This window comes from Podospora bellae-mahoneyi (assembly GCF_035222275.1).
Source record: "Podospora bellae-mahoneyi strain CBS 112042 chromosome 1 map unlocalized CBS112042p_1, whole genome shotgun sequence".
NCBI lineage: Eukaryota > Fungi > Ascomycota > Sordariomycetes > Sordariales > Podosporaceae > Podospora > Podospora bellae-mahoneyi.
Genome location: NW_026946359.1, coordinates 4,236,399 through 4,260,196, shown reverse-complemented (window position 1 = coordinate 4,260,196; position 23,798 = coordinate 4,236,399). Strand labels below are relative to the sequence as shown.

At 38.7% G+C, this 23,798-nt stretch overlaps 6 protein-coding genes across 6 annotated transcripts; 4 read left to right on the top strand and 2 right to left on the bottom strand.

Moving 5' to 3' along the window:
- Positions 1-353: 353 nt before the first annotated feature.
- On the top strand, positions 354-2,868 carry PGM2 (Phosphoglucomutase-2; the record flags this gene model as incomplete). The annotated part of the gene is made up of 5 exons (XM_062874702.1): positions 354-754; positions 902-1,037; positions 1,058-1,274; positions 1,340-2,356; positions 2,432-2,868. The coding sequence occupies 5 exons, from the start codon at positions 354-356 to the stop codon at positions 2,722-2,724; spliced, it is 2,064 nt and encodes a 687-aa protein (XP_062737714.1). The 3' UTR covers positions 2,725-2,868.
- Positions 2,807-3,742, bottom strand: rex2 (Phosphatidylinositol 3,4,5-trisphosphate-dependent Rac exchanger 2 protein). Its single transcript, XM_062874703.1, has 3 exons — positions 3,342-3,742; positions 3,025-3,268; positions 2,807-2,964 (listed from the first exon to the last, which is right to left on the bottom strand). Exons 1-3 carry the CDS (start codon positions 3,565-3,567, stop codon positions 2,838-2,840), a joined length of 597 nt encoding a protein of 198 aa, XP_062737713.1. The 5' UTR covers positions 3,568-3,742; the 3' UTR covers positions 2,807-2,837.
- Positions 3,743-3,756: 14 nt separating this feature from the next.
- Positions 3,757-4,153, top strand: QC761_0014170 (uncharacterized protein; the record flags this gene model as incomplete). Its single annotated transcript, XM_062871967.1, is given in 3 exon segments — positions 3,757-3,929; positions 3,934-4,018; positions 4,115-4,153. Coding segments are annotated over 3 exon segments (297 nt in total).
- A 36-nt stretch (positions 4,154-4,189) lies between these two features.
- On the top strand, positions 4,190-5,930 carry QC761_114270 (uncharacterized protein; the record flags this gene model as incomplete). Its single annotated transcript, XM_062874704.1, has 2 exons — positions 4,190-4,857; positions 4,919-5,930. The coding sequence occupies 2 exons, from the start codon at positions 4,190-4,192 to the stop codon at positions 5,928-5,930; spliced, it is 1,680 nt and encodes a 559-aa protein (XP_062737711.1).
- A 621-nt stretch (positions 5,931-6,551) lies between these two features.
- Positions 6,552-8,320, top strand: kes1 (Oxysterol-binding protein 4; the record flags this gene model as incomplete). The annotated part of the gene is made up of 4 exons (XM_062874705.1): positions 6,552-6,614; positions 6,695-7,014; positions 7,077-7,123; positions 7,197-8,320. 4 exons carry the CDS (start codon positions 6,552-6,554, stop codon positions 8,012-8,014), a joined length of 1,248 nt encoding a protein of 415 aa, XP_062737710.1. The 3' UTR covers positions 8,015-8,320.
- A 93-nt stretch (positions 8,321-8,413) lies between these two features.
- On the bottom strand, positions 8,414-10,336 carry QC761_114290 (uncharacterized protein; the record flags this gene model as incomplete). The annotated part of the gene is made up of 1 exon (XM_062874706.1): positions 8,414-10,336. The coding sequence occupies one exon, from the start codon at positions 10,334-10,336 to the stop codon at positions 8,414-8,416; it is 1,923 nt and encodes a 640-aa protein (XP_062737709.1).
- Between the last annotated feature and the right edge of the window lie 13,462 nt (positions 10,337-23,798).

Genomic DNA, 23,798 nt, shown 5'->3' with positions numbered 1-23,798 from the left:
CGAGTCGTCCGAGGAGGTAGATAACGACGATGCAGGGCCTTCTTAGACAACACACGGCTAGACTATGTGTGCTACATGTAATGGAGTTCTTGGGAGCAAGTGGTCAAGCCTAGGCCAGTCGGAGGGGTCTCGCTGCAGAAGGCCGATCCCGTCTTTGTCTGTCACTATGACATGACATCACGGATTCCACCTTCTCGGTTCACCAGACTTGGGCATGAGCATTATGGGGTCAGTTCGTCTATTCAAATCAGTTACAAGAGAGGTTCGAAAGACGACTGGGAGTCATTGCTTCCTCCACGTGCCTGTTGCTTGAGCTATCCTGACAACAGCCCGGTTGCGTGTGCGAGGTGAAAATGCGCGCAGTAGTTATCGGGCATACCTGCGGCATGGCGCTGGGTCTGCCTGCATCCCATCACGCCGCAGAGGAAGTTGCGGTCCTGTTTCGATGCGATGCCATTGCCATTCCGAATGGCACGGTGGGGCGAGTGCCTCTCGGGAATTGCTGCCATGGGCCACACACACCCCGCCAGTGCCCGCCCCAGCCCAACAAGTGCTCCTCTTTTGTCCCGATCCAATCTCTCAGACCCTCCTCATCAATCTCATATAACGCCCCCCCCTTAGTGCCCGTCGTCTTCTCCCCTCCAACTCCTCTTTACTCCTGTAGAGCAACAGAATCACGCCGCCACTTCGAAAGCGTCAAGATGCAAGTCAAGTCGATCGAGTTCAAGCCCTTCACTGACCAGAAACCTGGCACGTACGTCACCGGCCAGCACCCCACCCCCCTGCAGCTTGCCCCGCAGAACTGAGCTGAGCTGTCTGTGAGAGCTTCCCCAAGCTCTGTCCAGCTCTCGTGAGGATCATCAATCAGTCTTGTTTCTAACCTCTTGGTGCACGCCTACAGCTCCGGGCTTCGCAAGAAGGTCACAGTCTTCCAGCAACCGCATTACAGCGAGGCTTTCGTCACAAGCATCCTGCTGTCCATTCCCGAGGGCGTTGAAGGTGGGCATAGCGCGGGCTCCCGTCTGTCGAGAGATTGTGTAAACTCGTAGCTGACCAGCCGACGCCTCAAGGATCGTATCTCGTCATTGGTGGTGATGGCCGATTCTGGAACCCCGAGGTCATTCAGGTCATTGCCAAGATCGGCGCCGCATACGGAGTGAAGAAGCTCTTGGTCGGTCAGAATGGCATTCTGTCAACACCCGCTGCCAGCCATGTCATCCGCAAGCGCAAGGCCACCGGTGGTATCTTGTTGACTGCCAGCCACAACCCCGGCGGTAAGACCTGATCCGGTATCTTCCTCTCTGGTCTTGTTCCTTGTGCTAACGACATATCCCCGTAGGTCCCAAGAATGACTTCGGAATCAAGTATAACCTTGCCAATGGCGGCCCTGCCCCCGAATCGGTCACCAACAAGATCTTCGAGGTGTCCAAGACGCTCACGTCGTACAAGATTGCCGACATTTCCGACATTGATATTTCAACCATTGGAACCCAGTCATATGGTGACTTGGAAGTTGAGGTGGTGGACAGCACTGCCGATTATGTCGAGATGCTCAAGAACATCTTCGATTTCAAACTGATCAAGAAGTTCTTCAACACCCATCCCGACTTCAAGGTGCTCTTCGACGGCCTTTCTGGTGTCACTGGGCCGTACGGCAAGGCCATTTTCCAACAGGAGCTTGGTCTTGGTGCTGAATCCATTCAGAACTGCGAACCTTCTCCTGACTTCAACGGGGGCCACCCGGACCCCAACCTCACCTATGCCCACAGCCTAGTCGAAGTGGTTGAGAAGAACAGCATCCCCTTTGGCGCCGCATCCGACGGCGATGGTGACCGCAACATGATTTACGGCGCTGGTGCCTTCGTGTCCCCCGGTGACAGCTTGGCCATCATTGCCCACCATGCTAACTTGATTCCATACTTCAAGAATAATGGCGTCTACGGCCTGGCCCGCAGCATGCCCACCTCTGGGGCGGTGGACTTGGTTGCCAAGAAGCAGGGCCTGAACTGCTACGAAGTCCCGACAGGGTGGAAGTTCTTCTGTGCATTGTTTGATGCCAACAAGCTGTCCATTTGCGGCGAGGAGTCCTTTGGTACCGGAAGCAACCATATTCGCGAGAAGGATGGTCTCTGGGCCATTGTAGCCTGGCTAAACATCATTGCCGGCCTGGGTGTTGCTAACCCCGGGGTCGCGCCCAGCATCAAGCAGATCCAAAAGGACTTCTGGGCCGAGTATGGACGCACATTCTTTACGCGCTACGATTACGAGGATGTCGACTCGGATGGCGCCAACAAGGTTGTCGGCGTATTGAAGGACCTGGTGGCGGACCCCAACTTCGTCGGGAGCAAAGTAGGAGGTATGTGATGGCTTATATCAACAATTGACAGCTTTATCTCGCCCATGCTAACAGCGATGTTTCTCCGATAAACAGACCGCACAGTTACCGAGGCCGGAAACTTCTCGTACACTGACCTGGATGGCTCCGTATCTTCGAACCAGGGCCTGTATGCTTGCTTCTCGTCTGGCAGCCGTATCATTGTTCGTCTGTCGGGAACTGGGTCGTCAGGTGCTACAATTCGTCTTTACATTGAGCAGCACAGCAGCGACCCTGCTACATATGACATGGATGCACAAGAGTTCCTCAAACCCGAGATCAAGATGGCGACGGAGCTTCTGAAGTTCAAGGAATTTGTTGGTAGAGACGAGCCAAATGTTAAGACATAGACGAGCTCTCCAAGAGAGCGGCATGAGAGCAACCTAGGCGTAGTAGTGTGTTTTGAATACACCTAATTTGTATCCCCTGCCGTGCCCTGTAGCTGCATATACCGAGTGCTCTTTTAACTCGACCAAGTTCCGTGGAAAATGGCTGCTTTGAAGTACTTGGCTTCCTCAATGCTCTCCAGTATGTCGTCTTTGGCTTTGTGGAGCCCCTTCTTTCGGGGTGCCTTGGAAGCAATCTTGGGACTGCAAAGTAGTGTCAGAGGTTTCCCCAGTTGGGGGCATGAAATGGAGCAAACCACTTACCACCATCGACGGGCTGCCTCCTTAATGCTGCTAACGTCGAGGATCCGATAGTGCAAATGCTCGAGAACTTTGTCATAGGGCGCCTTTCGAAGGAAAGCCCGGTCTGCATGCACACTGTTTCCAGCAAGAAGGGCGGTATTTCGATCAGGCACATACTGTTGAATATATGCAAGCAACCCATCAGCAGCCTGTTCTGGGGTCACGGTTGATCTCAACACCGCATCGGTAAGGCCACTGCCACCATCTGTTGTCGAACCGATATTAGCCCTAGAAATCCGATGTGTGCTTCCAAGTCCTCTGGTGGCAGCTGAACCTACGGACTCGGGTGCACCAGTCGTCCATGGCATCCATCCGCGCCTTGCTTTGGTGCACTATCGTTCCCCAGCCCTCATCATCAAGCAGGTTGAGTTGACCATCCGTGATAAGACAGTAAATCTCCAGAATCAGGTCATTATCTGGGTCCAGTCCAGTCATCTGGCATATCATGATGAAATGGTCAGTTACTGTTAGCTCGTAAGTCAAGTGCGTCAACACATCCGACATACCTCACAGTCGATCCACACAAGGGCATCGCGTGGATGGGATACGGGCGTGTCAGTGGACATTTCTTTTTCGCCGCGTACTACGCCTTTACGGAGAAAGAGGGGAAAGTAAGGTGGTTCCCAGAAAAGAGCCAAAACCCCGAGTGGCCTATGATCAGCCGCCGAACATCAGAAGTAGAGTTGAACAATCATGCAGGCGGGGTGGAGACACCCGACCCGGAGCACATTAACTGGTTGGGCCCGGAACGGGAACGGCCAAGCGGGGCGGCCGCGGATATCGTTCCGGGCATTGTCCATTTACACCATCTCCCTCATACCAATTGGAACACAGAGCTTGGTTATCCTTAGATCGACGCCCATCGGGTAGGGCTCTGGTTGGAGACTCGGAGCTGTTGGTTTGTGCAAGGCAGAACGAGGAGCGCTGTTCCCAATACGGGCTATCTTGCATTACCGTAGGCATTTTGCAGGGCAACCTCCTGCCATGAGCCCTAGCTCCCTCTCCTTCGAATCCCCTGCCACATACATCTTGTGGGCTAACTGCCTGGCAGGTATATGAGCACCTGCTCTCCCAGTCTCAAACTTGCTGACGCTCAACCACACATTTATTGGGTTCCTACCTGCCGATGGACATGGACGACAAAACACCCAGGGATCAGGGAGTGGTTCCTCCACCGCCACCCTCTGTTTCCGAGTGTCCCCCCCGACTTCTGGTCATCGGTGCCGGTTCTCGCGGTCGGGCCTATGGCCGAGCCGTCATCTCCTCTAGCAATGGCGTTCTTAGTGCTGTTGCGGAGCCAGACGACTACAAGAGGAACAAGTTTGGAACAACGATGATATGGGGCTCAACCCTACCACCACCAGAGGGGGCTTCCTTCAGAGATTGGCGTGAATTTGTGGCTTATGAAACGGAGCGTAGGGCAAGAGCTGAGGCTGGGGAGAAGGATGTTCCCCTCGGCATCGATGCTGCCTTTGTCTGTGTCCTTGACGAGATGCACCGCGCGGTTGTCGTTGCTCTTTCCAAGCTGGGTGGAATACACATCATGTGCGAAAAGCCCATGGCGACCACTCTGGACCATTGCCTCGACATGTACAAAGCCCTGCAAGACAACGTTGACGCCACAGGCCAACAGACCGTGTTTTCGATCGGACATGTTCTTCGCTACAGCCCCCACAATAAGTTGCTTCGGAAACTACTGTTGGAGGATCGCGTCATTGGAGATATCTTGTCGGTGGTTCATACAGAACCCGTGGGCTGGTGGCATTTCACGCATTCATATGTCAGAGGCAACTGGTATGTCCGAAGTTGAACCACCCTGCAAATGCCAATACCTAATCGGTGCGAATCTATATAGGCGTCGTGAGAGGACATCGGCTCCCAGCCTCCTTACCAAGAGCTGCCACGATATCGATGTGCTTTTGTGGCTTCTCTGTTCACCTCCAGACTGTTCCTCGCGAGGCTGCCCTCCGCCTCACCTGCCCTCCACCGTTTCCAGCACAGGGTCCCTTCAGTATTTCAAGAAAAGTAGAAAGCCTTTGGCAGCTGGAGCAGCCACAAACTGCTTGTCCTGCCCCATTGAACAGTCTTGCAAATACTCAGCCAAACGAATTTACGTTGGCCCGGAACTCGTGGGCGTGGGCACAGGCAACAGAGGATGGCCCTTGAGCATAGTTATTCCGGACATTGAGTCTTATGGAACTGGGCAAGACGCCGAAGCTGCCGTGCTCGCAAATCTGGCTGAGGACTACGACGACAACACCCCAAATGCAGAGGTCGCAGAGCGTAACTGGTTTGGCAGATGCGTCTACGAAAGTGACAACGACGTTTGCGACGAGCAGATTGTCACCATCTCGTGGGATGAAGACCTGAGGCCCTCTTCCCCTTTATCCAGCCAAGATGGGAGTAGTGGCAGTACCGCACTGACAGCTCCTTTGGCGGATAATCTTCGCGGGCGTGGTAGCAAGTTGGCTACGTTCCACATGGTAGCCCAAACAAAGGAGGTGTGCGAACGGTACACGCGTCTTTATGGTGTAGACGGTGAAATTTTTGCCGACTCAAGGACCATTACTGTTCATAACTTCAACACGGGACAGAGCATCACTCACAACACACAGGTCGAGAGCCTGGGCCATGGTGGTGGGGACGCTGGTCTGACAAGGCAGTTTGTCATGGCTGTCGACATGGTCAAGAATCACGGCTGGTCTACGGACCGAGCCCAGAGAGAGCTGATTGGATGCACTTTAGATGAGGTTATTCGAAGTCACGCGATGGTTTTTTGCGCCGAAAAGGCAAGAAAGGAGAGAAAAGTGGTTGACTGGCCTGAGTGGTGGTCTAAGGAGGTCGAGTCCAAGTTGGATTCAGAGTGACAAATACTGGATCTTGTTTGCTGTCGATTGGTTGGTGCAAATTTCAATTAGGGTAGAAACACAGGTAGTCGTCAACAGAATCCTAAGTTCGTCGGATTCAGAGCTTCAAGTCGTGGTGGGTGGCTGAGGCCAAGGTTAAACCTCAACAGCTTGGCGTCGGCGTCCAGGTCGTTCCCAGTACCTGTTGACGCTGCAGACTGCAGACTGTCACCCACCCCTTTGGATTTGGTCTGCCAGTGACGTGGGAAACATGGGAAAGACGTTGACGTCAAGCAGATCGCAGTTGCAAAGGTATCCAACCTTTGACAAGTCGGCGGCAGGTAACCAATGATTGGCGCAGCCTAGGTCTGGGAGGTGTCCCAAGTCGGCGACATAATAAGGGGGCCGCCTTTTGCTCCCCAAGACCATTCAGAAGGGCCACTCGTTCTTAAATCACCGGGAAGAACCCACTCTCCACCAGCACACCCCTCCATCCCGCCATTCCCCACAACTCCACAGTGATCTCGTGTGTCGAGACTTGGTACACCCCATCACAAATCGCATTCAACCACGCTTTGTGCTGCTCCATTGCAATCCTCCCAACTGTCTATTCTCTCGCGCTCAACACACCTCGGAGACATCATGGAGACCCCACCGCAGCAAGCGCAAGCCGGTGCCGGAGGAGGCTGGGGTGCTTTCCTCAAGGTCAGTTGCCTTGCTCAGTCAAAGCTATCGACACGACCTTTTGTAGCGCATTGCGGCTAACCTTTCCTTGACGGGATCAGTCTATCGCGTCCTTCAACGGAGACCTCTCCAGCCTTACCGCACCTCCCTTCATCCTCTCGTCTACCAGCCTTACCGAGTTCAGCTCGTACTGGTGCGAACATCCATCCGTTTTCGCCGCACCTGCCAAGGAATCCGACCCCGCGAAACGTGCGCTTCTGGTCTTGAAGTGGTTCTTGACAACATTAAAACAGCAGTACGCCAGTCGGAGTGAACAATACGGGAATGAAAAGAAGCCACTGAACCCGTTCCTGGGCGAGCTGTTCCTCGGGAAATGGGAGGACGGTGCTGGGACAACTGAGCTCATCAGCGAGCAGGTTAGGTTCGTCGACCCGTGGCCTTCTCTCTCTGCTGTGCCCTACAGATTGCTGACACTGATATTAGCCATCACCCACCAGCAACTGCCTACAACATCACTAATGCTACAACCGGTACGACGAATTCCTTCCTCTAAACTGAAGAAGAGGGAGTGCCAAGCCCAAGGCTAACATGCAGCTCAATCAGGTGTTCGGCTCGAGGGCTACAATGCCCAGAAGGCGTCCTTTTCCAAGACAATCAACGTCAAGCAAATAGGCCACGCCGTTCTCACCGTTCCCTCGTCTTCGGGAGAACCTGACACCTACTTGATCACTCTTCCGTCGCTGCACATCGAGGGTCTCGTCTTTGGTTCCCCTTTCATCGAACTTGACGGTAGCTCCTACATTACATCCTCGAATGGCTTCACGGCAAAGGTCGACTACAGTGGAAAGGGCTGGTTATCTGGCAAGAAAAATTCCCTCACTGCGGTGTTGTACCCAACTGGAAAGGAGAAGGATGTCCTCTTCAACGTCTCGGGACAGTGGACCAAAACCTTCGAGATACACTCCGGCCCGGCCAAGCACAACAGTGCCGGCAACTTGGTGGAACTTTGGGACCCAGCCCAAAACCCAACAAGCAACCTCATCGTCGCTCCCATCGATGAGCAACATCCCCTTGAGTCAAGAAGGGCATGGAACAAGGTTGCAGTGGCGATTGCGAAGGGTGAATTTGACGTTGTCCACGTTGAGAAGAGCAAGATCGAGAGTGCTCAGCGTGAAATGCGTATTAAAGAGAAGGCTGAGGGGCGCACATGGGAACGGCGCTATTTTACTGCCTCCCCGGATTCCCCCGATCCGGTCTTGACCCGGTTGGGTCCAATCGTCAACCTAGCAGAGCATGGCGACGCTGACAAGACTGGCGGATTGTGGCGTTTCGACTCGCAAAAGTCGGCCCAAGCCCACAGCACACCTGTACCAACCGGCGATGAAGCTGCCAAGTTAGCTAAAGAGTTGCTTGGCCAGTGAGCCTGTCAGCATGAGAAAATACACTGTCGTCATGCCAGCAACACTTGCGTTCCAGTATCGGCGCAAAAATAACACCCGCCATCACACACATGGTTGCTTGGTTCTGGCGGGAAAATAGGGGGCTGTAAGAACTTGGTTCTTACACTTGCCCAAGCAACCGATACAAGTTTATGAGCCTGCAAGAAGTTCACGCGAGCCATGTTGGGGTGCTTATGCTATGACTTGTCTAACTTGGCCTTACTTAATACATCTACATTACCCAACCGCGATCTCCCTTCGAAGTAGTCTCTCCAAAGTAGGACTGTCACACTACTGACAATTCCAATGGCACGACATTGGTGATGCTGACTCAAATGACTTCAAGATAAGGGGCTTGCTAGAAGCAATGGAAACTGGCTTTTATGCGCGCTCCATCTCATAGAACAGAAGGTAGACCTCCCGCTGCATGCTCAAAACATCGCGGGTACTTGCTTCCTTAACTTTGTCGTCGCTGATACGCCACCACCGGTCTTGGACTTTTCGGCGCCTCGGCTTGGCAGTGGTCAATGATTTCGCAGTAGATGTATCCATCACGTCAGATTTTGAGTTGCTCTCGGTCCCGGCTGAAGGTCGAGAGGTGATTTTGGAGAACGTTGATTTGGCGTTTGCTGCAACCGACCGGAGACTGGTGGATTCAGACTCCCTACCCCTGCTGACAGACAAGACATCGTTCTGCGGAGAGCCCAAAGGTGACGCTGGCCTATCTCCATCCGGTAAGATAGACGTTTGAGGTGCCGGTGCAGAGTGTTTCCAAGGGTCCAACGGCGGCGTGAGTGAGTCTCCCCCGGAAGGGGACAAAAGATCTGGTGTTGACATCAACGAGTTCTCCTCTCCACCGTCCGGTCGCTGAGCTCTGATGTGCGGCGTGGGCGCCGGGCTGACGGTTTTGCTATAGACTTCTGCTTGCTTAAACGTGCTAGGGTTGGAAAAGGGGGGTTGCATAACCTGGCGACGAAATGTTTCATAATGACCGCTGTCGTGACTTCCCTTGTGTGTCACCACGCCCAAGAGTTTGTACTTTTTTTGGTTAAGCAACCCACCCAGGGGAAGTTTTTCGGGGAAAACCACCTTGGCCGAGTTTTTCTGAGAATAATGACTGGCGTCGAAGATTGAGCGAGAGAGGTGAATGGCCAGGATCTTCGGGAAACTGGTAAGGCGGATGTGGCGTGCTATTCGTCGCTTTGGGGCATGACTGAGGTCTGGCAAAACAACATCATTGGGGGGGTCCTCAGGATCTGTTTCAAGAGCAGATTGCAGTTTGTCGATAGCTGCTCGTATATTTTCTCTTGCCACTTCCGAGGCGGATCGCTGCAGGTCTGCTTCCAGTAATAGTATGGCATGCATCAAACGACATTTTTCACACTTGAAGTCGTCGATGTATTCTGTCTTGAACATGCCATCAAAACAAGCCCCAAGTGTGGTGGCCGATGACACCTGTGGCACATTGAGAGTCAAGGTGCAAAATGTTGTTGCTGTAGGACGGGGTTTGAAACCACATGTGAGGCATTCGATCTGTGATTCAGACTGTCCCTCCATAGGAAAGCCTTCCTCTCGCCCTTCACCAAGTCCATCATTGACAACTTCAGACTGCCCTTGTGATTTTTCAATGTCGTTGACTTGTATCACCAGGCCCTGGGTTGAGTCCTTGTCTGGCGCTGTCTGCGCAAGCTCCAAAGCGGCATCACCAAGAGCACAACTCCGTCGTGCAGAGGCCCTCGCTCTTCGTCCCGCGTGGTATTCATTACAGAGCCTTTCCGCAACCACTTGCAGAAACTCTTGAGCGTCTTGTTGCCGTCTGCTAATTCGCTGGCGAAATGCCTCCTCCAAGACACGAAGGAATGGCATGGCGGTGATGGTTTTCTTGTACAGAGGTCGTTCGTTGAGAGCATCCAGAATATCTTTCAGTCCCTTTGTTACCAGCCCTTTCTGTAAACCCTCCATCTTCCAATGTGGCATGTCACCCCTAAAGTGTTGCGCATCTCCTGGGAGAAGACCGACTGGTACAACCTGGGCGTAGACGAGCTCGTCATCGAGGCTGCGACGATGTGTTTCGCGTATTAAATAAATTCGAAGGTCCCCCAAGCCAGCGAGTGCCTGGAGAACAGAGTTGATAAAACAATCATTGGCAGGGTTGGAGAGGCCGACGGCGCCTCTATTTCGGATCGTTGAGCCAGATGTGCCAGCATCGAAGAAGAAAGTCGGGCCAAATACATAGACGAGGGTGATGGCGGCAAACGAGGCACCTGCAGCATAAGTTGCGACTGTGAGGGTCTTGTCGGGCATTATTAACGCAAACAAAAAGGGTGTGGCGCGTAGCGACCTTTTTGCGATGAACCCAACGGAGCCAGACTGGTGTAGTCTCAGTAGCTCAGACCTCCTCCATTTTGGCATCTACAAATCTTTCTTTTTACCGGAGTTTACGGAGGTCCAGAAACAGATGTGGGATACTTACAATTCCCCGAAGTTTTTCCGCCCGGATCGGCTCCCCCAAAAGAAGATTTTTATTTTATTATTATTTATAGAAATCAACAATGAAACTGTAATATATTTAAGTAAATATAAACTATTTTTAAAAAAACCTATAAGTTTAATTCTTTATATAAGGATTCTTTTTGAAATAAATATAGGTTATAGTATAGTTAAATGAAATAAATTAGGTTTTTTCGAAAGGGTTATAGATTTGATTTTCGCTGAAGGAAATTTTAAGGTTTATTTTTTTTTATAAAAAAAAGAAAGCATTTTGGAAAATGCTTATATTTTTGTAGATTTCTCTGGCCTTTTTTAGTTTTTGTTTCAATTTTTTTAAAAAAAAATTTTAAAATTTTTTTGGATAAACAAAGAATTAATTTAGTAGTAAGCCAAGTGCAAATTTTGCGAACGAGTAAGCGGGGCGAGTAAGCTTAGTTCCGCAAAGCTTACCATTCTAAATTAAATATTTTCATTATTTTCATTATTCTCATTATAGCAAGACTGAGTGGAGACTGCAGCGGGCCATGTGTTACAGTTAACTCAGCGGCAGGTCGCGCAGTATGTGGAGCGCAGGACGTCCCCAGCCAATCATTAGGGAAGTCAGGAGGCAGCCAATCAGGGCGGGCCAGAAGTGCTATGGGGCCAAGGGACACGAGCACTCTGCAGGATGCAAGATGCTCGGGATGATCGAAGGCATAGCACGACGAGCACTTCGCAGGATGCAATGTGTTAGGAGTAATCGGGGCCATAGCAGGGCGATCACCTCAGGGTCCCAAGGTCTATATATACGGAGGAACTGGCTGGTGTGGATAGACAGGTCCGCAGTATGCAATACAAGTCACAATTGTTGATATCTTGGCTATTGTGATTGAGACAAGCCATTTGTTGTACACTGTTTAGCTGTACCGAACCAGGATTGTTCAGAAGTGCCTCCAACCAGTATCCCTTTCAGAGGTTCTGGATAGGGGTTCGTCATACTATATTTCTTCCACTGCTTCCCTACCTACGGCCTTCTGGTCCAGTAGATCCTGTGTATTTTGTATAGTAAGTGATCCTCCGAGCCGTATACGTGTTTTTAAGCTCTCCGGCGCTTACTTAGTACCTTACTAGGGCTACTTAGTGTATTATAACCTTTATACCTTTAGTAAATTAATTTATAGTATTTAATATTAAAGTCGGGGAGCTATTTTGATCATTAGTAATACGAGTGTTAATAAACGTTAAATATAAGTTAGTTTTTTAAGGGTTTTATAATATTTAAATCATCTAAGGAAATACCGTGCCCGGCCTTAAAGATAGGGGTATTAACGTACGAAGCTTTATATTTAATTTACAAAGTACCCTCTTTAAATTATATAGTACAAGGCTAGTACTTATAAAGCTACCCTATATATTCTTCTCCGTTATAAAAGTAAAGAGAGCTTTATGGAAAGTATGAAGAAACTCGAACTTACTTACGTAGATAATATATATACGTATTGAACCCTCGATTTAGCGGCCGTACGTTTATTTTAGCGGCTTAAAGTAATTAATGTTAACTAACTCAAGGAAGTAGGAAGAGTGTGGAAGTATATAGAGCGTAATAATATCATTTTATTAATAATAGTGATCGAATTTAATCGAATAATAACTTTCCTAACTATCGAGAATTAATAACCGGTATTTGCCCTTTATGTAAAACGTTATATAATAATTAAAGTACTGAATTTAAATCAAAACTACCGTATTTATAGTTTAATTATTATTAATAATTACGAGACGTTAAATAAACGGTAAATTATATTTAACATATTAATTAATAAAGTAATACTATATATTTAAAATAATAAAAAACGGAATAACTTAACCGAGGATATTAACTTATTGGATTACCGTTACTTACATATAGTTATTAAACTAAATTAATTTTACTTTACTAAAGCTCTCCGAAGTTATAACTATTATATTTATAAAAATAATATTTATTATAAACCTAGTTACGTCGAAGTTATAAATATCGCTATTTATGATATTGTACTTAACTTTAATATTCCGTATAAATATAAACTATTCGGTAATAACTTTCGGATTCTTTTACTTAACTCTGTAGTAATTATATTTATGTATAAAATACGTACGGAGCTATAGTTAGCGTTTAACGAAGTTATATATTTATAGTTTACTAATACGAGGCGCGTCGCTTATATATAGTAGTTAGTTAGTTATATCTTTTATACTACATAATTTTAGTAGAAAAGTTTACGTAGATAATTTAATAATATAGTAAATAATAGCCTCCTCTTTGGATTAAGTAAGCTTCTTCGATCTGGGCGTAGTATCGCGTCGTGCAGGCCGGCCGGCGCGTCGGTGTCTTAAGAGTACTGCGATCGACGTTATATATTTTGGCTGTAGCTAATATATTAAGATTTTCATTATTTCGAAGAGACTTAAAGCCTAAGATTATATGGGCTTCCTTTAAAGTAGATAGCATCTTGGAATGTTAAGAAAATAATGTATTGAGGTTGAGGTTACGCGTCGCGTAAAAAAGGTGGTCGCTCGCTTATATTAGTCGCTCGCTTATAATATACGTTATTTTTTAAACAAAAATTAAATTTTACTAAGTCCACTCACTGTATCTAAAGAAAGTATGTACAATTTAGTTTAAAACCATATATAGTAAAAGTTAAAAACAAATTATTTAAATTTATTATATGTAAAGAAATTATCTTTTCAAATTATAATTTATAATATATTATTTCTTTACTAATATTTTTAATTTATTACTTATTCAAACCACTTTCTATTCCTTAGCTATTTTAATTTTGTTTTTAACATACACTCTAATACTACATTCCTAATATTTACAGTTTTAATCAACTAGCTTTCCACTATATCCTTCTTTTTAAACTTATTTTTCTATATCCTCTTCTATTCATCCAATATATCTTATTTCCATTACTCTTTCATTAAATATAGGAGTTAATTTAAAAATTTTAATAATAAAATAACTAAGTATTGAAATGGTGAGAAAACACACAAAACAACCACAACACCACAAATATATCCTTAACAGGGTTCTGAATGAACACACCTGCGTGACAGTGGCTCGCTCTCAGGCCGCACTTCACGTAGGACAAACAAAAGACTCTGTGGGCTCGCAGACCACACAGTAAGCACCGGACTGGCCTGATCAGAGGGCCAGAATTGCCTGCACGCATGTAAAGAGCAAAAATACGAAGAAATAGAAGTCGATGATCTGTCTAAAAATAGAATGTCCGAAGCAGACCGTTTATATACATGACCCCTGAACCCCCCGAATCCTCAGAGAGCCCCACTTCCTTACTCATACTCTCAGGCCTGTGGCCGCACCCCAAACCAGTATATAAGCCACCACTATTAAAAAGCCTAAATCCCTTTAATTGAGGGGCTTCTTTATTTAGAAAAAAGTAACAACATCCAGAATTATAAAATATTCATATATTCATTTTTTTAAAATACTTTTATTATTTTCAATAATTAGTTAACTATATTCATTTCCATAAACTCTACATCGTTCTAATACTTTATTTTTTCCTCCCTTTTTTATGCAAAATACGAAATATATATTTATTTAAACGATTTTATATAAGCTTATTAAATGATATTATTATATTTTCTAATTGTTTAATAACTTTGAAGTCCTTGTATTTCTTTACTTTATACTTACTATTTCCTTATTAAATAAATTTTTTTTCCAAGTACAAAGTTAAAGTATATTTTACCTATATATATTTATTTAAAAATTAATCCTTCTAAAGCTAGAAAAATAAAACCTATAATTATATAGGTTATTTAATTTCTATAGGTTAATACGTATAGTTCTTAATTTAATAGAATATTTAACATATTGAAATTTCGGTTTATAGAGAATAATAAAAAAGGTCTAATGTTACTTTAATGATCTATTATATTAATTAGTGTTTTTTACGGTTTATTATTTAATTATCTAGGGCTATTTTAGCCCTTTGTTATTAGTATATACTTTATTATATTAATTGTAAACTAAATTACTATTTTGATACTTTATATTTTACTCCGGTAGTTCTTTTATAACCAATATTTATTATTTTTAGAATATATTTATTTACTTAAAATTAAATTAATACTATAAATCTAAAGTTATAAAACCCAAAATAGAGTTCATTTTAATAGGTGAAACTAGAATCTCTATTCTGTAACTAAAGCAAAATAAAATAATAATAATTATAGACTCTTCGTTTATTATTAATATTTCTTTTATATCGAAATGATTATTGTCTTTAGTAATTGATTTATATAGAATCTTTTTAACTTTTAAAAAGTTAATTAATTAGGTTTTTATAAATAGCTAGTCTCTTTATAAGCTTTGTAGGGTTTTAAATATATTTATAATTCAATTAATTAATAAAAAGAACAAACGAAAACCTAAGGATTAAAAATATAATATTTTAGTAATAACCTTATTAGTATAACGGATCCCTATTCAGAACCTTTAAAAATAATACTAGTTAAAGGTACTTCTAAGAAATCTTGGTTCGGCATAGCTAAATAGTGTATAATAATAGATTACTTTAAATATAATGATTTAAATATTAACGATGATAACTTATATTATATATTACGGTATTATTTATCTATACTAGCTAAGTTTATTTATATATTAAAACTTCTTAATCTCCTAAATTACTAACCTTTAATAATAATCTTATATTAGATTATTAAGTCTTAATAATAATGCTATAAAAAAGCTATCCTCTACCTTAATAAATTATATTTATATTTAACTATATATATTATACTACGTATACCGTATATCCTACTAGTTAATTTAACTATAATATGTTACCCCTCCTCCTAAATCCAAGTTCTATCGACCTAAATCCTAAAATAATTGCTTATCGCGTATTTCCGTTCCCTACAAATATATCCTTTTAGTTTTCCTTATTTTCTATAATATTCAATAATATAAGATACGGTTTATATAAATAATATTACTTATTTAATATCATTTATTAAATAAATCTCTTTTTTATATAAAGTCGTTTCTTTTAAATAAGCTCCGTAGTAATTTCAGTAATAGTTTATATTAATTAATCTTATAACGCCTATCTTAAATAGCTTCTCCCCATACTCTACTATTAACTTTTTTAATATTTTTCGTTACTTTTAAAACTCTATAACCTTTTATTCGGCGCGTTAATTAAAATATCCTTCGCAATTTACCGCTTTACCTTCCTAATATCTAATATTTATAACCTTATATTTTCGCTCCATAATATCATAATAATTATAGTAATTTCCTTTTTCTATCCGAGTCTTTTAAGTACTTAATAATTCATTTTAACATATTTTACTTTTACTATAATACTTTATATCACTTTTACCCTAATTCTAGCTTTATAGCTTTTAATTTTATATATTATCGCCCTTTATAAGTCCCGCGTATATAATACAGGAGTAATTAATATAAGAATATTACCGTTTATATTCATCGTTAACGTAAATATTATTATAATAACCTTAATTATTACTTTTTTTCTTCATATAACGGTAACATAACCGATCGGTTAATTTATATAGCTTTTATAATATATTTATCGATAGTATTAATCCTCGACTCTTTATATTATTTATACTTTACTTTTTTTTAAAGCCGTTATACAGCAGCTATATTAACCCCTTATCCTTAATAGTAGTATATAAATAATGAACTTTAAGTGGAGCTATGTAATTTTTTTTAAAATACGTTTACTGTAAAACTATAAGTGTTTCTTGCTTTATTATATTTCTTAACTATATTTTAAATATAATCTTGAAAATTCAATAAATCTTCAAATAATATATAGTAATTTCCCCTAATCCTTTACCGTTTTCTTGTAATAATTATTAAGGGTAGGAGCAAACTATATAAAAGCCTTTTCCTTAAGTTTAATAATTGTAAAAATTACTTTTTTATTTTATAGTAAATTAACTTAAATACTAATAAAAATAGGTTTAAACTAAATTAAAAACGTGTTAAGTTTCATCATTCTTTGTTTATGATACTCCGGTGCTGGAAACTTAATTATTTAAGTACGGTATAAAAATAATAAGTTAATTCCTCATCTATTAAACTTCGCTTTTAAGTTCTCTAACGCATTAAATAACTTAGCTTATAATTATAACTTCTAGTTTAATAGTTAGAATAAATAGTCTCTCATTCTTTCAGTTATGGAGGAAGTTATATTTAAATGTTTTAGCTTAGGTTATAATAGAAAAAAAGGGTTTCTTTTTATAATAAAGTTAAAGAAGGTATAATAAACTCCAATTAAAAACTTTTAAAAAGATGTGAATTAAAAGTGCTTTAAAATAATCTTAATATAATATAATAAAATAATATATAATAAGAGTTTAAGTATTAATAATTATAATTTATATAATGTATTACGGAACTATTTATCTATATCAGTTAATTCCTCCGTACATTTAAACCTACTAGTCTCCTCGATTAATAACTCCAGCAGTGATTTTATTCTGGATTATTATCTCTTAATAATAATCCTATAGGTAAGGCTATTCCCCGTCCTAACTGGTTCTACTAACGATTGGCTATACGTGTCGTACTCGTATACGGTTTAATCTGCCTATTGGCGTAACTATAATAATTAGTTATATTAAAATAAAAGATAAATTTAAGTATAGAAGGTTTATAAAATTGTACGTAAAGGTAGTACTTTTTATACGTTTGAAAGTAACCAAAAGTTTATACTATTATATTAAAAATCAATGAAGTACAATATCATGAAAAAAAAAACCAAAAAACCAAAAAGTGCCGGAGCTCAATGCAAAGAACGAGAGGAATAGCTTTGCTTACTACTAAAATGAGTCAAGAGGGGCTAAAATAGCCCCAACGGTAGTATTGCAAGGTCTGTAGAGAAGTATGTAAAAATATCTTTCTTTATTTTGTACAACACGAGCAAATATGATACATTACTAGATTACTTTTAAAAGAATCTCCCATTAATGTAGTATTATCTTTTCTCCAATACTGTAGAAAACCTTATAATTTACTATAAAACTAACTTTATCATATTAAATACTATGATATTATAAAAGGTCCATTTACTTGTATTATATTAAATAACCTATATAATCCAAGCGGTATATTAGCTTAGCTTTTTAAAAAGTAATTAGTAATAATAACTGAAGAAATGTGTAGGAATGAATTATACTTTAACTTTCCCCTCATAAGAAGATCTAAATCAATAGCTTTGGTATATTGTAACCCTTTCAAAGTCATTAAAAGTCTTCATATTACCATATAACTTAAGAGTTTTAAATTAATGAAATAATTGAGTAAAATATAGATTTTATACTTTTAATTGAAATACAAGGGAAAATGTAATGTTAAAATAGTACAAAATCAATAAAAGAAAATATAGTTGATTGATTATGAAAATTAACCAGATATTTAGAAGAATTGATCTATAAATCTATTATAACACTAGGCTTCTTTACCGTAACTTCTATAAAGAAGGATTTTACTTATAAAACTTAACTAGCTGAATCTTCATAAATAGCGTTAGTAAAATATAACAGACTATTTGCTTAATATAAAAAAATGTTAACGAATGGGTTTTGTTATAGTTGAAAGTTTTGGTCAATAAAATAGTTAAGAAACATCTATAGTTTGGCTCTTTATTTTTCAAGTTTCTTTCTATTCTCATGAAGTAAAAATAATTAAAAATAAATATAATATGCGTATTCTTAAGATATTCAATTTCCTTCATAAGGCCAAAGTAATAGTTTTCAACGTAAAATTAAACTGAAAGAGCGTGAATCATAAATAGTTTTAATTCAAATTACAATTGATAAAACGGATGTCAAACGTTTAATTATTAAATTAAAGTATAAAAAGCTTGAAAGTAACTAAACTAAGTATAGAAAGAGATATTTTAAGGAAATGTTTTGTAAAAAAATAATTAGCAGCGATACTAATTGATTATCAAGAACAAAAACTTATTAAGGGATTTGAGATTTCAGTATACCACTATATTTAGAATGCTAAAACCGTATCTAAGTAAGTCCTTAAAAGTTTTTTAGGTTTTGTATATCAAAGAATGATACGTTTTATATCATAATCTATACATACAATCTGGCTTTAAATACTATAAATTTATAATTATATTAAATTACTTCTTTTCTTCCTTTAACTGGTTTAACTTTAATTAAGATTTCATCAGTGTATCTTTGAGATATTGAATTTCAACTAACATTTACTTTATTTTTTTCTTCAACATATTTATTGTCTTTATTGAAATTATTAAACACAGTATAGTTATGATAATGAATATAATTTTGACTTCTTTAAGTATCAAAATATATTAATCGTTATATATGCCGATAAGGTTGATTATTTCTTTGAGTTATAGATATTCCTTTCTATAACTTATAATAGTTTCAAATTCGCTTTCATAAATTATAAAAATCCTAGTTCAAAATTAATTTATTAATATCATCATTACATTTATTTTATTTATAAAGTATTATACAATATTATTCTTCAATTTTTTATGTTTAATGATCACTTTCAATTGCATAAGTATTAGGTTTATTATAAAAGCTATTTGTTATATACTATTAAAAGCTAATAAACTTTATTTCTCAACTAGTTTTAAAAAGGTTTAGTATGGCTAACTACTAACATGAAATCTATAATAAATATATGAAAATAAGCTTTTATTTTCGGAAACTCAAGTTTATATCCATAGAAGTTTTTATTAAATAATTCAAAGGGTTTGACTTAGTATTATAATCAGTTATAAGCCAGTTTACTGAGACATGAATAATTGTAGAAAAAACATCATTATTTTATTTCTAATATTACATATTATTTACAAATAGTAATTATACTAATATTTTACTACAGTGACCATAATGTTCAACATTAATTGGGTACTAGTCTTGATATATTCATTAACTGTAAAAATGACAAAGCTATTAATTGTCTTATCAGTTTAAAATTATATGATATTATCTAGGGTATTATATTATTTATTACCGAAATATTGAATCGTTCATATTATAGATCAATTTCATAATTATTTCAAACATTTTCCGAGTTCCTGAAGTCTAGAAAAAATAACACAATTCTTTTTTTTCTGTATTTAAGTATTTTGAAAACTGAGAAACTTGTAAATGGTAATTGATAAGAAGAATCCATTGAACTTTCTTAATATTTGATTATACTTTTAATATACACAATTTATTGCAATTGAAATTATATTTATACGTAAGTACAAATTACGCTTTATTTATTCCTTCAATAACATTAATTTTACCTTTTCCGTTATATATATGTTATATCAATATTAAAAGGGTAGACTTAGAGACTCAAGGAGTAATAGTCAAAGGGGAAGTAATAACAAGAGGGCAGTGAAAATGTTATATTAAACAGTAAAATTTTGGACATATTCATTATAAAATTTCCACTAATAAAATATATAGACAATTCAGTACTAGATTATATAGATTCAGAATACTAATACAAGCTTGTTAACTTAGAAAATTTGGTTCATATATTAGGTAGCATGTTGTTATCTCATATAGGTTTCATTAAATACGATGAGTTTATTTAAATTATAGAATATAAAGTTTATTCCATAATAATACTTATTATATATTGTAAAAATAAAACGCTTGGCTATTTTATTCAATACGAGTTATTTTGTTATATTATTAAAATAAAGGTTGTTTAAAAGCTAGTTGAAAAATATTAAGGGATAACTGGCCCGAAATAGATTTTTACTCTCTTTGGTAAATCTACTAAACCTCTGCCCTCTATCCTCCAAAAATGCCTTGATACTTTTAAATCTTTTATATTTCTTTATATCCTTTTAAAAAATCCAGTTTTGTTATTTTACGTAACACTACCTTTATATAAGCAGAATAATCTTTATCTTGAAATACCTTTTATTCTCTTTTTCTTTTAGCTAGTATATTATGTGCTTTTATTGAATAGCCTAGAGTATTGAGAACTAGGTTTTTGTAACCAACCCCTATCCAGAACCTCTAAAAGGGATACTGGTTGAAGGCACTTCTGAACAATCCTGGTTCGGTACAGCTAAACAGTGTACAATAATGGCTTATCTCGATCACAACAGTCTAGATACCAACGATTGTGACTTAAATCTATTGCATACTGCGGAACTGTCTATCTACACCAGCCAGTTCCTCCGTATATACAGACCTCGGGACCCTGAGGTGCTCGCCGTGCTATGGCCCCGATCACTCCTAGCACATTGCATCCTGCGAAGTGCTCGTCGTGCTATGCCTTCGATCACCCGTAGCATCTTGCATCCTGCAGAGTGCTCGTGTCCCTTGGCCCCATAGCACTTCTGGCCCGCCCTGATTGGCTGCCTCCTGACTTCCCTAATGATTGGCTGGGGACGTCCTGCGCCCCACATACTGCGCGACCTGCCGTTGGATTAACTGTGACATAACGTAACCTATGCGATAAAAAAGTAAAATACGTTTAAACGTAAGGAGTAAAAGTTTAAAATTTAATTCTCGTATTTAATTATTAAGTTTCTCTGGGTGAAATAATTATATCGCTTCCTCAGTATCTAAGAGGAGCGATAACTTATACGGAATATACAAGAGAAGGATACCCGTGTAATGTAGTCTATATCTATTATAACGCCTGTCCTTTTATTAATTAAGTTTACGTAGCTGGAAACCGCCTAAAATATTGCTCTATAAACTCCGAATACTATAGATCTCTCCCTAGGCTTCGACTAGCCCTCCGACCTTTTTTAGACCCTAACATAGTTGGTCTTTCCTTTCTAACTACGTAAGGTACCGCCGGTGTACGCTTTTCACTTTGCAAAATATTCAAAGCGTGTACCGTAATATATACAGATTCCTCCGCACTTATTAACCTTATATACAATATATAATGCATTAACTGTTACGTAGAAGGTACGAGTTGGATTCCCTCGAAGTTCTATTTTATTAAGATTTTCAAATATCTTTTATAGTTTTAACGTATATATCTGATTAATACTAGTTTTTAATTTATTTAAGTCTTACTGGTGGAATTCTTCTAACTTATTAAGGTATTTTAGATTTACCGCTAATTTCTACGAATTATCCATAGCCGAAGGACCTAACTAACTAATTAAATATTTTAATTACTCTTTATTATACTATAAGTCTAATATTTCTTCTATATCATACTTTTTTTCTTTATTTTCCGCTAGTTCCTAAGTATTAGCCTTACTTACCAGTAATATATGTTTTAAGTGTAGAACGGCCAAAGATATAGTTATAAAATATATTCTATTGAATGCTTTTAACTCAAATAATATTTTTATGGTTTTTTTATACTTTGAATGCCTGCTGTATTATAGTTCAGCCTTTTACTAGCTGTTTTAATATTTATATTAAGCCTAGAAAGGAAGATTATATTCCTTATTTTCAAGTAAGGTCCTTTAAGCTTTCTAGATTTGTAGTATTTCTGTACCATTTCCTTTATAAACTCTAGTTCCTTCTCAGTTATTGCAGAGTATATACAATTTATGTACTTTAACTTTAACTCCAGTTACTTTTATATCGGGTCTTTACCGTAGGTTTACTTTATATCTAAACTTTGTGAAAAAACGGCGTAACTTTAATCGATTTTATCAGCAATATATAATACATCAATTATACTGTAAATAACGTTGTGGCCCAGTTACTTTCCTTCAAATTAATATAATTCCCTTTGTATTATTCTATAGTTCAATTAAGTCGTTTATTTAATAATTTATTTACGGATAGTAACCGGTGACGCCTTACTTAATACTCCTCACTTTATTATTAACGGTCTTCAAACCTTCGATACGAGTTTGATATTACGGTCCGTAATAAAGTTTTTAAGTATATATATATATATTATTATACTATACCGTAGTACTATATGCATCAATTACTTTACCGATTGAAGCTCTTTATAAGATAGAAAGTATGTTTATTTAATAAGCCTACAGATTATCATTAAAATATTAATATACTTAACGTTAATTACTATAATACTTAACTGTAGTGCTTCAATAATCAAGTTTGTTATAGTAAACTCTATAGTCGTTCTACTATTAGTAGTAACCTTATAAATCTCTATGGATTATACTTCGTTAATTTTCATTTTTTCGTACGTATAATATAATTAAATAGTATTTTAAATATTGTCTTCATTTGTTAATTAAGTAAACCACTATTTAATCTTTTCTGAAATGTTTATAATACTTATGTATCCTCCGAGCTTCAACCTATAAGTTTCTATTACTAATACCGTTTTATTATTTAACTTTACGTATGTTCTCTTTTTATACTATTATCTTTAGCTATTCTTTAAATACTTTTTAGTTTAAATTTTTCTTATTAATATAACTCGTTAATATTATTATATAGTTTCCTTTGATATTGATTTAAAGGTTTTTTTTTACGAATTACTATATGATATTTTATTTACGGCTAAAGTAAGTACTTAAAAGTACTCTTTACCGTTTTTTTTAATAGTAATAGCAGCTTCTTAAGTATAATTTAACAATAATTAGTTCGCCGATTCAATATATTTATCTTAGCACTCTTCTAACCTTTCTTATAAGTAATCTAGAAGTTAAACTGTAAATGAAATCTCACTGATATACTTGCTACATCTTCAGGACCTTTATAATGATAAAGTATTGTAAGTGTTGAAAATCTATATAAACCTTGTACTTTGTAATTCATATTATTAAAGTATAGCCTTGACTTTTGGAACATTTCGATGATAGTAAATAGATCATTATTATAAATTAAGTAATTTTAGCATACCCCCTTCAACCTTTCGCAAAGAAGGTCATGAAACATAGTTTTCCATTATCGTTTCACTGATGTAATTTTTTACCAATTGTATAGTTCATATATTAACCTGGACATTCAATAGTTAATTAGGGTTTAATGATTTAGATACCAGGTGCTCTAAAATAATTTCCTATAGCTCCTAAAAAACCTAGTTTTTTATGCTTACTGGAACTTTATCTTTTACATAATTAAAAAGTTAAATGGTCGCGTGATTTTAATATACTTTCGAGTAAATATCGAATAAAAATTCGTAGATTTTGAAAATCTTTAATATATATATATATATATAACTATAGTATAAGCTAGTCCCTAATTACCGTAACCTTTCTAAACTCCATCCGAGCATTACTTAATAATGTTGAGTATCTTAAAGATACTACCTTTTGCATATAGAGTTTACTTTTTTCTTTATTAA

Bases quoted from the DNA above. Each gene is read 5' to 3' on its own strand.
- rex2 (XM_062874703.1), bottom strand. From the start codon at position 3,567: ATGTCGGATGTGTTGACGCACTTGACTTACGAGCTAACAGTAACTGAC. The intron at 3,269-3,341 runs GTAGGTTCAGCT...GTTCGACAACAG, and splicing joins CGACTGGTGCACCCGAGTCC to ATGGTGGCAGTGGCCTTACC. The intron at 2,965-3,024 runs GTAAGTGGTTTG...ACTACTTTGCAG, and splicing joins GAGGCAGCCCGTCGATGGTG to TCCCAAGATTGCTTCCAAGG.